Below are 17689 nucleotides of genomic sequence, written 5' to 3' on the forward strand. Positions count from 1 at the left end.
GGTGGCTATGAGTACGTGACAGACACGGAAGTCCGCTTTAAAAGCCACCGGCTCGGGCAGACACTTAGTGAGTGGCAGTTGTTTGTGCCACAGTTCGGATGAATTGCCGTCATCTGACGAATATTCTGATGCGGGATACAGCGACACACAAATACGTACATCCTTTGTAAATAGCAAAACACACACACACACATGTGAGCACACATGCAATAACATCTCTGTAAATAGCCCCAAATGTCATGACTTGTCCCCGGTCGCCCCACTACGTGTCCATGTTGTCATGGTTTCTGTCCGCGTCTCTGTGTACTCTCCCCTCCCCTCCTGTGTCTGCCCACGATCAGTGTAATCACAGTCACCTGCCTCTCGTTACCTGTCGCGTATTTAATTCCTGTCTGCCTCTCACTCCCCTGTCGGATTATTCTCGTAGTTCATGACTTTCTGTTCATGTCTGTGTCTTTCTGTTCTGTGTCTGTTAGCCAGGCCTGTCGGTCGGTCAGTCCTGTTGTTGTATGTGTGTAGTTTTGTTAGGAAGTCATGTTAGTTTGCCCGTTGTCCCTTCATGCTCCCTTCTAACTCCCTCTTCCCTCAATAAACCGTGGTCCAAGCTGTATTTGGTCGTCCTGGCTCCATTTCCATTCGTGACACCAAATTTGTAAATAGGTTGTCAAATGTTAAAATAAATCTATTTTTCCCATTACAAATGATGGAAAAAAATTGAATCCGTTCCAAGACTTAAAAACACGCCTTTTTTAAGCATTGTTTTATTTGCGCATTTTTGTCCGATCGCGCAACTGGAGCGCACCGCCAACCGCGCAACTGCACTGCCGTCGCTGAAATTTAGAAAGTATTTTTAAAGTCCTGATGTACTTTCCAAAATTTAAGTGGACCTCAGTGCGCAGGGAGCTTAATTTGGTCTGATCACGCAACCGGAACCGGGCGCTCAGTGTTGCTTTAAGAGCGTCTTTGTGTTTTAGGATGGCTTTACTGCTCCCACTTGCTTTCTTTGGAGGCATGATTAGGGGTTAATACAACCCTCAAAGTAACGAAAATACAATAACAAACGGAGTCAGTCGGCATCCGGGCCGCGCGGTCGGGTTTTCTCGGGTCCTTTCGGCTCATCTCGCAAGGTTCGACCTCTGAATTTCGTTCGACAACCGAAGCAACAAAATCTCTCATTTTTCATTCAAATTCTGATTTGTTCGAGTACCGGGACGTTCGAAAACCGAGGTTTGACTGTATGTAAATAAATATTTTTGCCATCAAAAATACATTTTTATATGACCAAAATTTTATAGGTCAAGGTGAAACGTAAAACCAGGACTGTTGCATTTGCTACTAGGGCCTTAATGATTTCTACAAAAACAATAGTAACCTCACTGCGAGACGATCACCCCGCCCCCCAAAAAAAACAACCCTACAGAAGTTTCCCATTTAGCAAAATGGTCATTGAGATTGATTTATCAACTTTTGATAGTGTTTTTTTTTTCCCCAATAAACCCAGGTGGCTAAAGTTTGCCTGGATTTTTTTCACTTGTTTAAACACAATTATGTTAACTCAGGTATATCCACTATCGTCCTTCTCATCAATCAACTTTAATGAGTGATATATAATGATGGAAGGTGAAAAGGTCGGTATGTTATGTTTGACAACCCTTTTATGAGTGAGTTGCAGATATGTAAGGTACATGTGACTTTTGCCATTGTCGTAAACAAGCTAATCCATAAAATAGACCTTCTGCTATCTGCACTGCAGTACAAGCCCAAAGTAGGGACGGCGAAAGGTATGCTTTGTTTGACTTGACATCTTTTGTGTGACAATTAATATTATTTTCAACATGCATTGAGTGCTGTTCTGTCAGAAGTACTGTATTCCTAATCAAGGGTTGTCTCTTATAATATAGATAGATAGATAGATAGATAGATAGATAGATAGATAGATAGATAGATTAAATTTTGTTGTTTAAGATGGTGTGTTATTTATTATTTGAACAATTTATTATTTAATAAATAATTTATTTAACTAACAGTTTGATATAAATGTGATCAATCATGAGAAATTAATTACAATGTATTTCATTACGTTTTTGTTTAAATAATAAGGATCAGAATCACAACCGCCTTTATTGTCATTGAATGAAGTGGAACAGGTGAGTCTAGACACTTTCCTTTTGGGAATGGGGAAGAAGGTTGTGGTTTTCAGCAGGCCTCAATGGTGCTCTGAGACAGGCAGTGTTTGAAGATTGAGATGAAGTGGGTTCCAGTACTCCAGATAGATAGATTAAATTTTGTTGTTTAAGATGGTGTGTTATTTATTATTTGAACAATTTATTATTTAATAAATAATTTATTTAACTAACAGTTTGATATAAATGTGATCAATCATGAGAAATTAATTACAATGTATTTCATTACGTTTTTGTTTAAATAATAAGGATCAGAATCATAACCGCCTTTATTGTCATTGAATGAAGTAGAACAGGTGAGTCTAGCCACTGTTTCCTTTTGGGAATGGGGAAGAAGGTTGAGGTTTTCAGCAGGCCTCAATGGTGCTCTGAGACAGGCAGTGTTTGAAGATTGAGATGAAGTGGGTTCCAGTACTCCATCGAGGCCTGCTGCCTTCCTGGGGCTCACCATGTTTGGCACACATCTCAATCAAATTTTAGAGCCAATACTTGTTGAACTTCTACTATAGAATTGCTTTAATCAAAAGCACCTATACAAGACAGATGGGAATGCTAATGGTTAACTAACGTAGGTTGAACTTCTACGATGGAATTGCTGTAATCAAAAGCACCTACGTAAGTCAGATGGGCAATGCTAATGATTAACGTGTGTAGGCGTTGTTCCGATAATGTTATTTCACTAAGGCACTGGTGTCAAAGTCTGGTCCTCGGGGGCCGATAACCTGCTTGTTTTTCATATTTCATTCGTCCAATACACCTGATTCAGATTATCAGCTTGATGGAAAATTCAAAGGGAGTGCGCCAATTGCACCCCGCGGCATATAACATAAAACCTACTCAGTGCATGTTCGTTTTTCTTCTGTTTAAGGAAGGTATTCACACTAACACAATACGTAACGCCATACTCACATAAGCTGGGTTGATTGTGATCCAATTTGTAGAGTCTCTGAATTCAAGAAAAGGGTTACAGCGCTGGACCACTTTCTTTCTGCTACGACTTGCTCTCGCGTACGAGCTGAGTCAGAAAAGCCGGTGTCTAATTCCTGTGGTCCTCATGATTGTATTTGCCTGTCAAGGTCACTACAATAAAAAACAGTGTTGTTTCTCTCGGGGGAGTAGCTGTCCGTCACGCACCTCTTGTCTCCTAGGCGACGACTTTCTGTCAACATGCACCTCTGCTCCAGATATCTTGGCTGGTCCCTGTAAACATACAACTAAAACAGCACACGCCACATTTCTGAAATTGATTTGCTATAATTTTTAGCCTTCCAAAAGCTCATGTTGAACCCCCTTATCCAACCATTCCGAATGTTTACTGCTAATATCGTCTAAAGTTCAGTGTGTATGCACACGAAATATTAGTTCACGCTTATGAATGTCGGTTGCCTAGCAAATTAAGCAAGTGAAATATATGAATACACACGTAACACATGCACTTTAATCCAATAGGTATACAGTAATCCCTCACTACATAGCGGTTCATTTATCGTAAGTACATCGCGGATTTTTTTTCCAAAAACAAAAATCCCAAATACAACCTCTAAATTGAGAAATTATGGCACAAAAGTTGCCCACACACCAGCAGAAGGCAGGGAGTGCCCACACAATTGCAGTGCGTACACTTGTACCTTTTTATAAAAAAAAGTTGTTATAATAATAAGAGTTCTAAAAACATATTTACAGTATTGTACCTGTCAGGTTTATTTTACTGACATGTGTACTATAAAGTAAAGAGAAAAGACTCAGCAAACAGAAATCACAATGAGACAAGAATATTAATTCAAATGTTCGCGTGGAGTGCAGTACAGATAGCTTACAACAATTTCACTACACTAAATATCTGTATGCACTCCTACTCTTTTTATTAGGATTTGTCCTACCCACAATGTGAGACAAAAGCCCCTAAGGGAGGGGGGAAAAAGCATGTGGGCTTTGTCTCGTAACCAAAAATAAACACAAGGTGTTGCATACTTATATGGCAATGTCTGCAAAACAATTTAAGCAATCAGCATCTCTCTTTGCCTCTATGATAAAAACAGGAAACTTGACGTTTTCTTGCCACTCCATCGGAGAGTGTAAAACTGTGGTCAGGCATGTTGTTTCTACGAATTGTCTCAGTAGACGTTCTCTTATTGCAGAGTCGCAAGCTGGTAGCTACGTCCTGCCTGACCCAGTCGTCACCTCTCTCGTGACCCAGCTGTAACCTTTCTTTTCTGTAGCACAACATAAAAACAGCAAAGCCAAACAGCAAGCATATATTGCAGTAATATTGCAGTAAGCATTGATTAGAGAACGCATGATAACATATATATACATTTTTCTAACAGTACCTTGTTATAAAAAAATGTTATAATAAGAGTTCTAAAAACGTATTAACAGTATGCATTCTTGTGCCTTGTTATAAAAAAGTTGTTATAATAAAACAGTTCTAAAAACATATTCACAGTATGTATACCACAGGTGTGGAACTCAAGGCCCGGGGGCCAGTTATGGCCCGCCACATCATTTTATATGGCTCGCAAAGACAAATTGGGAATGGACTACATGTGTCAATATTAAAATTAGAAATTGTATTCACTTTGAAAAAAAAATAGAAATTGCTAGCAATCTTTTTATTTATTTTTTTACTAGTTTTTACTAGTCTATGATTTCAAAACGTGTTATTCATCAATTTGGTGTGTAGCCTATACTGTATATAATACTAGACAATGCAATTCCTGGAGAAATTGCGTGTGAAGGCGAAGACTATTAATAACTTCTTGGGGAATGCTGGCGAATGATGTTTAAACGAGTTGAATTACTTGAGAAATGTAGAAAACAGAGGTGAAAAACTGAATTTTGGAGATTTGGTGGAATTTCGGAATTTTGGAGAATGTGGTTGAATTTCAAATCTGAAAATGTGGAATTTATGGTAAGTGGGAATTTGGGGAACAGGTAGGATTTAGATGAAGAATTCAAAGTTGGAATGGGTTGAATTGGTTGAAAATGTAGAAATTAGAGTAGAAAAACGAAATTTTGGAGAATTTGGTTGAATTTCAAATTTGGAATTTTTGGTAAGTGGGAATTTGGGGAATAGGTAGGAAAAAGATGAAGAGTTGAAAGTTGGAATGGGTTGAATCGGTTGAAAAATGTAGAAAATAGAGTAGAAAAACACATTTTTGGAGAATTTGGTTGAATTTCAAATTGGAATATTTGGCATTTTTTGTAAAGGGAAGCTATGGAATAGGTAGGTGAAAGATGAAAACTTGCAAGTTGGAATGGGTTGAATCGGTAGAGAAATGTAGAAATGAGAGTATAAAACGGAAATTTTGGAGAATTTGGTTGAATTTCAAATTTGGAATTTTTGGTAAGTGGGAAGTTGTAGAGTCGGTAGGCAAGAGATGAAGAGTTGAAAGTTGGAATGGGTTGAATCGGTTGAAAAATGTAGAAATGAGAGTATAAAACGGAAATTTTGGAGAATTTGGTTGAATTTCAAATTTGGAATTTTTGGTAAGTGGGAAGTTGTAGAGTCGGTACGCAAGAGATGAAGAGTTGAAAGTTGGAATGGGTTGAATCGGTTGAAAAATGTAGAAATTAGAGTAGAAAAATGACATTTTGGAGAATTTGGTTGAATTTCAAATTTGAAATTTTTGGTAAGTGGGAAGTTGTGGAATAGGTAGAAAAAAGATGAACAGTTGAAAGTTAGAATGGGTTGAATCGGTTGAAAAACGTAGAAGTTAGAGTAGAAAAACGAAATTTTGGAGGATTTGGTTGAATTTCAAATTTGAAAATTTGGAATTTTTGGTAGGCGAGATGTTGTGGAATAGGCAGGCAAAATATGAACAGTTGAAAGTTGGAATGGGTTGAATCGGTTGAAAAATGTAGAAATTAGAGGTGAAAAACGAAATTTCGTGAATTTTTTTGGAAAATTTTAACGTGAAAACGTGAAATTTTTGAATTTGGCAATTTTGGGAATGTCGAGAATCAATCCGAATGTGGTTCGAATGTGCTGAATGATGTGAATTTAAAAGTGGAATGACGTAAATGTGAAATGTCGAATCTGCCATTAAGAATGAATGGGGAAAAATTTGTCGTTAATTCGCGAATTTTGCGAAATCGGAAAATTTTCGGAACGAGAAAAATGGAAGCGCTCATCGTGAATATTTGGAATTCGTCAAAAGTGGAACGGAGTGAGTCGGATGAATTTTGTGGAAGAAGAAGCGGGACAAAAAAGTGTGGAGAATAAAATAGAAGAACTAGAAAATGCAATTTCTGGAGAAATTGCGTGTGAAGGCGAAGACTTTGAATCACTTCTTGGGGAATGATGCCGAATGATGTTGAAATGAGTTGAATTTCTTGAGAAATGTGGAAAATAGAAGCGTAATACTAAATTTTGGAGAATTTGGTTGAATTTCAAATTTGAAGTTTGGAATTTTTGGTAAGTGGGAGGTTGTGGAATAGGTAGGCAAAAGATAAACAGTTGAATGTTGGAACGGGTTGAATTGGTTAAAAAATGTAGAAGTTAGAGCAAATGTTCAATCCCCATAGAGAATGAATGGGAATTAAAAGAAAAAAGAATTGCGCCAAAATATTTTGAAATTTGGAACAAAACGAAAAAAAACAGCTTCCAGAGGTTCACTTTTGGGGTTAAAATGTTGAAACGGGTTCACTCTGACAATAAATACAAAAGTAAGCGCCTAATGTAGCTATTTAGGGCAGTTAATGTTGAAATAAGGTCACTCGCAGGGTGATTTGGGTCACTTCCGGTCTATTTGCGTCACTTCCGGTTTGAATAGAGGCACTTCTGGTCTAGCTGAGGTCACTTCCAGTTTATTTGGGGTCACTTCCGGTTTAAAAAGGTCACTTCCGGTTTAAAAAGGTCACTTCCGGTTTGATTTAGGGTCACTTCCGGTTTACCTGAGGTCACTTCCGGTTCATTTGGGGTCACTTCCGGTTTGATTTGCGTCAATTCCGGTCTATTTGGGTCACTTCCGGTTTGATTAGAGGCACTTCCGGTCTAGCTGAGGTCACTTCCGGTTTATTTTGGGTCACTTCCGGTTTATTTTGGGTCACTTCCGGTTTATTTTGGGTCACTTCCGGTTTGATTTGGGGTCACTTCCGGTTTACTTAAGGTCACTTCCAGTTTGATTTGGGGTCACTTCCGGTCTATTTGGGTCATTTCCGGTTTGAATAGAGGCACTTCCGGTCTAGCTGAGGTCACTTCCGGTTTATTTGGGGTCACTTCCGGTTTAAAAATCTCACTTCCGGTTTGATTTGGGGTCACTTCCGGTTTACCTGTGGTCACTTCCGGTTCATTTGGGGTCACTTCCGGTTTGGTTTGGGTCACTTCTGGTCTATTTGGGTTACTTCCGGTTTGAATAGAGGCACTTCCGGTCTAGCTGAGGTCACTTCCGGTTTATTTGGGGTCACTTCCGGTTTAAAAGGGTCACTTCCGGTTTAGTTTGGGTCACTTCCAGTTTAAAAAGGTCACTTCCGGTTTAATTTGGGTCACTGACTCGTCCAACCGCACATGTACAAATTGTCGTCCGTCCACCCACAACCGCACATGTGTACAAATTGTCGTCCGTCGACTCACATGTGTCGTCAAACAAACGTTCGAACTTCTGACTTCGGACTGACGCCCCCCTACCGCCCCCTTCAAATTCTGACTTCGGACTGCCGCCCCCTATCGCCCCCTTCGACCTCACCGCCCCCCTACCGCCCCCTTCGTCCTCACCGCCCCCCCAGATCTTTCCACCGCCCCCAGGGGGGCAGTACCGCCCACTTTGGGAACCACTGGTGTAGAATAACATGTGTGAAGGCGATGGCCTTCACACAATAATCGAGAATGGTGTAGAATAACATATGTGAAGGCCATCGCCTTCACACAATAAAAGAGAATGGTGTAGAATAACATATGTGTGAAGGCCATCGCCTTCACACAATAATAACAGAGAATGGTGTAGAATTACATATGCGTGAAGGCCATCACCTTCACACAATAAAGGACAGCAATAACAATAGTGTGAAGGTCTTCACCTTCACACTAATAATAATAAAGGACAGCAATAACAATAGTGTGAAGGTCTTCACCTTCACACTAATAATAATAATAATAATAATAAAGGACAGCAATAACAATAGTGTGAAGGTCTTCACCTTCACACTAATAATAATAATAATAAAGGACAGCAATAACAATAGTGTGAAGGTCTTCACCTTCACACTAATAATAATAAAGGACAGCAATAACAATAGTGTGAAGGTCTTCACCTTCACACTAATAATAATAAAGGACAGCAATAACAATAGTGTGAAGGTCTTCACCTTCACACTAATAATAATAATAAAGGACAGCAATAACAATAGTGTGAAGGTCTTCACCTTCACACTAATTATAATAATAATAATAATAATAAAGGACAGCAATAACAATAGTGTTAAGGTCTTCACCTTCACACTAATAATAGAGAATGGTGTAGAATAACATATGTGTGAAGGCCATTGCCTTCACACAATAATAATAATAATAGAGAATGGTGTAGAATAACATATGTGTGAAGGCCATCGCCTTCACACAATAATAATAGAGAATGGTGTAGAATAACATATGTGTGAAGGCCATCGCCTTCACACAATAATAGAGAATGGAGTACAATAACATGTGTGAAGGCCATCGCCTTCACACAATAATAATAATAGAGAATGGTGTAGAATAACATATGTGTGAAGGCCATCGCCTTCACACAATAATAATAGAGAATGGTGTAGAACAGGGGTGGGCAAACTTTTTGACTCGCGGGCCACATTGGTTTTAAAATTTGACTGAGGGGCCGGGCCAGGTGCATTTGGAGGGAGTGTTTGGGCCGGATATACTAAAGCATTAAATGTAGTGTGTGCAAACCTCATAGCACAGTAAGAACACTTCAACCCAATTTATTAACTGTCTTTCAAATGTGAAAAATAGCCCTTATCAATTAATAAATTTGTCTCAAGGAATATGCAAGATATGGCATTTACATACTATTTCGCAGATACTGTGAGGAGGAAATGTAAATAGATCAAAATAACATACGCACTGTGATTTATCAAGATTGCGTCTGTTTTTAATAAGTTTCAATCGAAGGTGCAAAGTTAAAGAAATCAACATTTATTGAATAATGGAATCACTTTCAACATTCAAAACATATTATTACACAACGAAATACTACTTGTGTTAAATCATGGATGGAATGTCCTGACCGCGCGCTCTACAAACTCGCCACGGACGCCCTCGCCTTCACGTGCAAACAGTACATGTGTATCGTTGCCAAGCACACAGACATAGGCTGTATTAAATATCCTACCTGCAGCTGAAAATTTAAATTTAAATTAAGAGCGATGTGCGGCGTGTTAATTAAGCTACTGTACCGCTGCTGTGCGTAAATGCGCATTGCTCTTAATTAAAAGACGCACTTCCAAACTTTCCATATGCATTTTTTCATAACACAGCAGAAAAACTCACTATTTCAGTGGGAACCGTGTTGTTGGTCTCCCTTTTTTGCCAGTGCATCAAAGTCTGGAGTTAGTTTTGTTGTGGCAATTCTCAGGACAGATCTGAGGTGTTGGTCAGTTAACTTGGATCTGTGATGGGCTTTGTTGATTTTCATGACGCTAAACGTCTGCTCACACACGTAGGTCGAGCCAAACAACACCAGCATCTTCTGCACCAACCTCCGGAGGTTTGGAAACGTGGTCTCTTTAAGTGAAGCGTAAAAGTCATTCAGTTTAAGAGACTTGAACTTCTCCTTTAAGACGGAGTCAGACTGAAGATCGATCAGTTCCAATTGCAGCTCCTGCGGTGCTGATTCGGGGTCTTGTGACAGGGGACAGGACACCAGTTGAAGTGACTTGTCAATTTTTTCAAAATCACAGAACCGACGGCAAAATTCTCTGTGCAGATTGTCCATTGATTTGCAGTATTTCTTCGCATTTAGGGCGGCCTCTTTTTGCACGGCTAGTGTGGGGAAATGTGCAAAATATTTGTTTGACATTTGCCTGGAGAATAAAACCAGCTTGGATTTGAAGGCTCTCACATTTGTGTACATGTCGTGCGCAAACTGACCTTTCCCCTGTAGCTTTTCGTTCAGCTCATTCATGTGTGAAAATATGTCCACAGCAAACGCAAAGTCACAAAGCCAGTTCGTGTCGCTCAGCTCGGGAAATTCTTCGGATTTCCCCATTAAATTTAAAAATGAGCAAATCTCGTCTTTGAGCTCCCAGACTCGTTGAAACACTTTCCCCAAACTTAACCAGAGTGGTTGTTAGGTTCAAAATCAGCAAAAGGATCAGCAGACAAAACCAGTGAGGCAGAATTTTGAGTCTTTTCTCGCGAGGAGTGCAATCAGACTTACAGCAGTCCCGAAATACACTAAAGGTCCGTTAACACTCCTCGCTCTTTTTATTTAGGAATGCCCTACCCACAATGTGAGACTAGCCCCTGAGGTGGGGGAAAGTGTGGGCTTTGTCTCATGAGAAAAGAAACGAGATTCTATAAACAAAAGAAGTCGTAGACAAGATGTCATGAGAATCAAAAAGAGTGCAAGGACAAAATGCCATGTGCAGACATCAACAAAATAGATTGAGCTATCAACAGCTTTCTTGGATTCCCAGAGATGTAGAAGGTCAGGAAGCTCCAGACAGCATCGTATGACTTGTGTTCTGGTGGACGTCTGCAAGGCGATACAGCAAGCATTCTGTGCAATAATTTTATTAATAAGTACTCATTAGGGAACGCATGATAACATATATATACAATTTATCTAACAGTGGTAAAGTAGGTCCTGGTGATCTGCATTAGTTTCTTCCAGGAACGTAATGAACTGACGATGATTAAGTCCCCTTGCTCGTATGAAGTTAACAAGTTTTACAACTGGATCCACGACGTGATTAAGATGCAATACAGACTTATACAGAGATTCCTGATGAATGATGCAGTGAAGTAAAATAACATCCTGTTCAGGGTTTTCTTCTTTCACTTTATCCTGGATTCTTTTCAGCAGCCCGATGTTTTTTCCAGTTAAATTTGGCGATCCATCCGTGGTGACATTGGTAAGTTTACTCCAAGGTAGCTTCATTCTCTCGATGACAGCAGACACCTGTTTATATAAGTCCTCTCCTCGCGTTTTCCCTTTCAGTGATTCCATGCTCAAAAGCTCCTCCGTTATCTCAAAACTGTCGTTAATCCCTCTGATAAAAATTAGGAGCTGAGCAGTGTCTTTTATGTCGTTACTTTCATCCAGTGCTAGTGAATATAACTTAAAGGACTCCGCCTTTTTGTTTAACTCGCTGGCTATATCTTCGTCAATCAGTTCCACGCGGCGAGTCACTGTCCTGCGTGCTAAACTTATTTTTTCAAACTTGGCTTTGCTCTCCGGACACAAGAGACCTGCTGTCTCTACCATGCACTCTTTCAAAACTCGCCTTCGGAGAAAGGCTTACTAGCCTTTGCTAATTTGAATGCCAGCAAATAACTTGCCTTGGTACTTGACTCTTGAATTGCAGTTTGTCGGTGAAAAAACTTCTGTTGACTCTGTAAATTAGCTGCCAACCTCTGAGCAGTAGCCGCCCGTTCTTGTGTTGACTGCTTGCTAGCATAGTTTGCATGCTTTGTGGCAAAGTGACGGCTGATATTGTACTCTTTGAAAACCGCAACAGCTTCTTGGCATATCAGACATACAGCCGTTGATCGGACTTCAGTGAAGAAGTATTTTGATGTCCACTCCTTATTAAACACTCTGCATTCGCTGTCCACTTTCCTTCTCTTTGGTTCGCTCATTTTTACAGAAGGGCTTAATGGTGACGTGAAATGAAGTGAAAATTAAAGTGAAATAAAGAGGAATACGCACCACTCCAACAACGGTCAATGTGTTTTGAGTGCGCCATCTATTGGGGAAACGTGGGCATTGCAGGCAAAGGGGGAAAAAAAAGGAGGTTTTTACTATAATTTGGAAGAGTTCGGCGGGCCGGATTAAAAAGCCTAACGGGCCGTATGCGGCCCGCGGGCCGTAGTTTGCCCATACCTGGTGTAGAATAACATATGTGTGAAGGCCATCGTCTTCACACAATAATAATAATAAAGAATGGTGTAGAATAACATATGTGTGAAGGCCATCGCCTTCACACAATAATACTAATAGAGAATGGTGTAGAACAGGGGTCCCCAAACTTTTTCCTGTGAGGGCCACATAACTTTTCCTTTCTCTGATGGGGGGCCGGTGTCAGTTTGCAACAGAAAAAGTGTGACGATCGTAGGGGTGCTTAAAAAAATTATTGTTTTCCAGAAAGCCACACATAACCAAATAACCCTTTCCAGGTTCTTTACAGAAAAAAAGTCAGGAAATAAATAATAACACTATTAATGAAATAAATAATAACTAAATAACCCTCTCTGAGTTCTTCACAGAAAAAAACTGGAAATAAATAACACTATTTATGAAATAAATAATAACTAAATAACTCTCTCTAGGTTCTTCATAGAAAAAAAAAAGCCATGGAACATTAACTTTCTGTTGTGCCATGCACAATCTTAACAGATAAAAGTTCAGCTCAGTTGTCAGAACAGAATCTCTCTGACACATATGAGCAGTCTCTTAAAGTTCTTGTGTTCCTTCCTTATAATCCTTTTGTAGGTTCCAGTAGGCTTGTAGACACCGCTGTTTGCAGCTCTCTCTCATCAACTTCCCTGTGAAAACCACAAAGGAAGCAGGTTGAGAAACTGAACTAAGTGATACAGCACCTACACAGCACAATACATTTCAGTACCAGTATGGTTGTAAAGATGGATTTTATCCCAGTAGATTTTATTATGATTATATTTGTTTATGCTCAAAATGACTCATTCAAGTCAGAAAAGTGAGCTTACCTATGTATGTTCATCAGTGTGAACTGTGGGCCTGCATCTGGCTGGTGAGAAGTTGAATATCAGGTTCCATTCTAGTTACAGCCAGTCTCAAGCACTGATGCAAATGTTCATCTGTCAATCTTGATTTCATCGGAGTTTTCAGCAGTTTCATGCGTGAAAAGGTTTTCTCGCAGATATACGTGCTGCCAAAAACTGTGGACATTTTCATTGCGTGTTTTTTGATGTTAGGGTACGTGTCGTTTGGGAGGGCGGCATAGAAGTCAATGAGACAGTTGGGCTTGAATGTGTCTTTCAGAACATCACAGTTCTGTAACTCAGCCAACTCAAACTGATATGAAGGCTGGGCTTCATCAATGTCGGCAACAAAGGGGTTCTGAAAAAGACGGATTTCTTTTGCATGAACATGTAGTACACTAAATCGCACACCGAACTCCGCCTTCAGCATTTCCAGTGCTTCCACGCACTTTTCAGCTGGGAACGGGACCGCTGGGTTCTCTGTCGACAGCTTTTGGGTAGCAGGGAGATGGACAAAGTTGCGCTTTTTCACTTGTTCCAAAAGCAGCGCTAATTTCACCTCAAATGCTTTTATGTGTGAATACATGTCGCAAATGAGTTTCCCCTCGCCTTGTAGCTGCAAGTTAAGGCTGTTAAGTATTTCTGTCACGTCTGTTAAAAATGCGAGGTGCCATTTCCATTCTGGGTCGATCAGCTCTGGGACCGTTTTGTCTTTTAAATGAAGAAATGCGTTAATTTCGGGTAGCAGCTCGTAAAAACGCCTCAAAACTCTGCCCCGGCTCAGCCATCGGACCTCTGTGTAGTACAGCACATCTCCGTGCGCAGACTCCAGTTCAGACAGGAATTCTTGGAACTGCCTATGTTTAAGTCCCTTTGCTCTGATGAAGTTTATGCACGACACCACAACCTTCATTACAGAATCCCACGTCAACACTTTGCAGCACAGTGCTTGCTGGTGAATCAGGCAGTGGACTCGTAGCGGGGCGGTGAGACCCCTTTTTTCCAACTCCCGGTTCATGCGTCCTATTAGACCGCGAGTTTCGCCCACCATGCTAGGAGCCCCGTCAGTCGTGATGCTAGCCAGCTTTGACCAGTCCAGGTTCAACTCCTCCATGGTTTGGCACATTTTGTCAAAAATATCCTCTCCCGTTGTAGTCCCTTTGAGACTTTGGAGGGCTGCCAGCTCCTCGCATATCTGAAAGTTTGCGCTAACTCCACGAATAAAAATGAGCAGTTGTGCTGTGTCCTGCACGTCCGTGCTCTCATCCAGTGCTAATGAAAAAAAGTCAAATTCTTTTGTCTTCTGCTGCAGCTGGGCATATACATTACTCCCGATTTCTTCAACGCGTCTGGTGATTGTACTCGCCGACAGACTTACGGCATTAAATACATCTCTCTTCTCGGGACACACCTCCTCCGCGACAGCATCCATACATTTCTTAACAAACTCTCCGTCAGTGAAAGACTTACCGCTGCTTGCTATCAGTTGAGCAACCCGAAAGCTGGCCCGAACGGATGCCTGGTTCAGCTGAGCTTGGCGTACAAATGTATTCTGCTGAGATAGTAGTCCACTTTTTAGCTTTGAGAGTTTGTCTGCTCGTATTTGGCCTTGCAAGCTATCGTACTTGTCTTTGTGACGGGATTCATAGTGTCGGCGAAGATTGTATTCTTTGAATACCGCCACCGTCTCTTGACAGATGAGACAAACAGCCTTTTCTTTGCATTGAACAAAAAAATAATCGTTTGTCCACTGCAGGTTAAATACCCTGCATTCTGAATCAATTTTTCTCTTACCTAACCTTTTCGCCATTATTCCGTTCTCTCTTTGAGAGGGCGGGGCCTAGGATTTTTTTTCTGGAGGCCAAATAGGAAAACAAATCCGATAGCGTCTCTGGTATTGTTCAGAGGGCCGGGCCAAATGTGCTGACGGGCCGTATCCGGCCCGCGGGCCGTAGTTTGGTGACCCCTGGTGTAGAATAACATATGTGTGAAGGCCATCGCCTTCACGCAATAATAATAATAGAGAATGGTGTAGAATAACATGTGTGAAGGCCATCGCCTTCACACAATAATAATAATAGAGAATGGTGTAGAATAACATATGTGTGAAGGCCATCGCCTTCACACAATAATAGAGAATGGTGTAGAATAACATATGTGTGAAGGCCATCGCCTTCACACAATAATAATAGAGAATGGTGTAGAATAACATATGTGTGAAGGCCATCGCCTTCACACAATAATAATAGAGAATGGTGTGGAATAACATATGTGTGAAGGTCATCGCCTTCACACAATAATAGAGAATGGTGTAGAATAACATATGTGTGATGGCCATCGCCTTCACACAATAATAGAGAATGGTGTAGAATAACACATCAAAGTCAAAGTCAAAAGTCAAAGTCAGCTTTATTGTCAATTTCTCCACATGCCAAAGACACACAAAGAAACCGAAATTTCGTTCCTGCCTGAGGAGCACATGCACGCCTGAGCTTCCGCAGGAAGTACAAGCGGCGCTGAGCTTTCTTCGCCAGTGACGAGGTGTTTTCGGACCAGGAGAGGTCCTCACTGATGTGCACCCCCAGGAACTTGGTGCAGCTCACCCTCTCCACCACAGCACCGTCGATGATCAGCGGCAGGTGTGTTGTGTGACCCTTCCGGAAGTCAACAATCATTTCCTTGGTCTTATTGACGTTCAGCAGGAGGTTGTTGTCCCTGCACCACGTGGTCAGAAGGTCAACTTCCGACCTGTACCGAGTCTCGCCTTCACACAATAATAAAGTGAATGGAGTAGAATAACATATGTGTGAAGGCCATCGCCTTCACACAATAAGGTGTTGACAGTCGTAATGGCCCTCCGAAGGCAACTATGACTATGATGCGGCCCGCGACACAAATGAGTTTGACACCCCTAATGTATACTTTAGCTACATCTACATATGTTACACACACACGTTAGCACACACACACACAAACACACGCGTATCATATTTATATTATTTATACATTATTTTCTGTATGTCATTTATACCGAATACATTTATTTGAAACTATTATTTAATGTTCTTATGATGACATATGCAGTTATATAGTTTAATATACGTACACTTATTGATACACAATGTACTGTTTATTTCGGGCTATAAGCCACACCGGACTATAAGGTACACTAGCTAAAACTCGTGAGTTTTTTATATTTATATTTATGTAAGCCGCACGAGACTATACGCCGCACGTGCACACGAGTTATTTACAAAGAAAGACAGTACACTGAAAGCCTTTTTAAAGTTTTAATCGTATTAACATTTCGTTATAAACACGGAAGTAACAGCACTCGCTGGGCTAAAGTTTTTATAACATTAACATTTTGCTGTAAACACGGAAGTAACAGCACTAACTAGGCAGGTAAAAAAAAAAAAAAAACATACCAGTCAACAAAGTCACTGAGAGCCGTCTTTGTCTTCCTCCTGTCCACTGAAAGCAGCAAAATCTTCCTCCTCAGTGTCCGATTGGAATAGCGCCAGATGTGCGTCGCACCACTCTTTCTCATTCTCTCTTTCGTTGTCGCTTTCATCGTCACTCTCGTCCTGAGGCAAATTCACTCCTGAGCCTGTGCTCTCATCTCCGTCACGCAGCAGACAGGTGCACAAATCATTTATTTACATTTACACCGTTTTAAATGGGGGGGAACATATTCTCACAGGGCACCCGTGAGGATATGTTTCCCCCCCTGTAACTTGGGCTACAGACTCAAGGTCTGTCTGTATTAGTACTGTTTATTGAATTATATCTTGCAAAATTATCAATGAAGTTAAGAAGTTAAATATCTTAATATTGTTGTCGGGCCAATTAGTGGACCAACAACTTTATTAAGACATTATAACTGGCATAACTCAATTGGCATTAATTTTGTTCTTTACACATTTTATTGAAATTATTGACAGACGTGCACTGATAACTTTACAATATTGGATGTTAAATAAATAAATAAACAAATAGATAATAATGTTTTTAATAAAGTTTAAAGTCATTATTTTTATGTATGTTATATGATAAAGAAACAAAGTTGTTTGACCCAAATAAGGCCAAAGACATTGATAAAGTGCATTAATAACAATTAATATCACTGCACAAATCATCAGAAAAAAAACAGCTGGAGTCTAGGACTCACCGTTCTCAAAATAAGGGGGGGGAACATATCCTCACGGGGCACCCGTGAGGATATGTTCCCCCGTGAGGATATGTTCCCCCCTTGTAACTTGGGCTAGGAATGAGGGAACCTGTTCAAATTTGCCACACTACCTGAGCAGACCCCCAGGAAGACAGAAAAAAAACAGTTGGAGTCTAGGACTCACCGTTCTCAAAATAAGGGGGGGGAACATATCCTCACGGGTGCCCCGTGAGGATATGTTCCCCCCCTGTAACTTGGGCTAGGAATGAGGGAACCTGTTCAAATTTGCCACACTACCTGAGCAGACCCCCAGGAAGACAGAAAAAAAACAGCTGGAGTCTAGGACTCACCGTTCTCAAAATGGGAGGGGGGCACAAATATTCACGGCTTGACATTTAATATAGCGTTCCTGTTACAATTTTTATCCCACCACCTTTC

General features: G+C 40.6%; 2 protein-coding genes across 7 annotated transcripts in view; one reads left to right on the forward strand and one right to left on the reverse strand.

Moving 5' to 3' along the window:
* The window catches only part of si:ch211-161h7.5 (uncharacterized), an 89946-nt gene that overhangs the window by 58751 nt on the left and 13506 nt on the right, over window positions 1-17689 (forward strand). Inside the window, exon 1 of one of the 5 annotated variants that reach the window (XM_068649399.1) lies at window positions 1197-1781. The exons of 3 other annotated variants lie outside the window; for them this stretch is intronic. The gene's annotated coding sequence lies outside the window, so the exon portion shown is untranslated. Of the gene's footprint in view, window positions 1-1196; window positions 1782-17689 lie in introns of those variants that run through there. One more of the 5 variants, XM_068649400.1, reaches the window with a different exon arrangement.
* LOC125990988 (general transcription factor II-I repeat domain-containing protein 2-like) overlaps window positions 10517-17689 on the reverse strand; it is an 8597-nt gene continuing 1424 nt past the window's right edge. Inside the window, exons 1-2 of one of the 2 annotated variants that reach the window (XM_049758442.2) lie at window positions 16509-17689; window positions 10517-15795 (exon numbers count right to left, since the gene is read on the reverse strand). The exon at window positions 16509-17689 is cut by the window's right edge and continues 1424 nt beyond it. In XM_049758442.2, coding sequence (XP_049614399.1) covers window positions 13079-14890 — 1812 coding nt within the window. In that variant the 5' untranslated portion in view covers window positions 14891-15795; window positions 16509-17689 and the 3' untranslated portion in view covers window positions 10517-13078. The other variant, XM_049758443.2, reaches the window with a different exon arrangement.

The sequence above is a fragment of the Syngnathus scovelli genome, chromosome 21 (assembly GCF_024217435.2).
Source record: "Syngnathus scovelli strain Florida chromosome 21, RoL_Ssco_1.2, whole genome shotgun sequence".
NCBI lineage: Eukaryota > Metazoa > Chordata > Actinopteri > Syngnathiformes > Syngnathidae > Syngnathus > Syngnathus scovelli.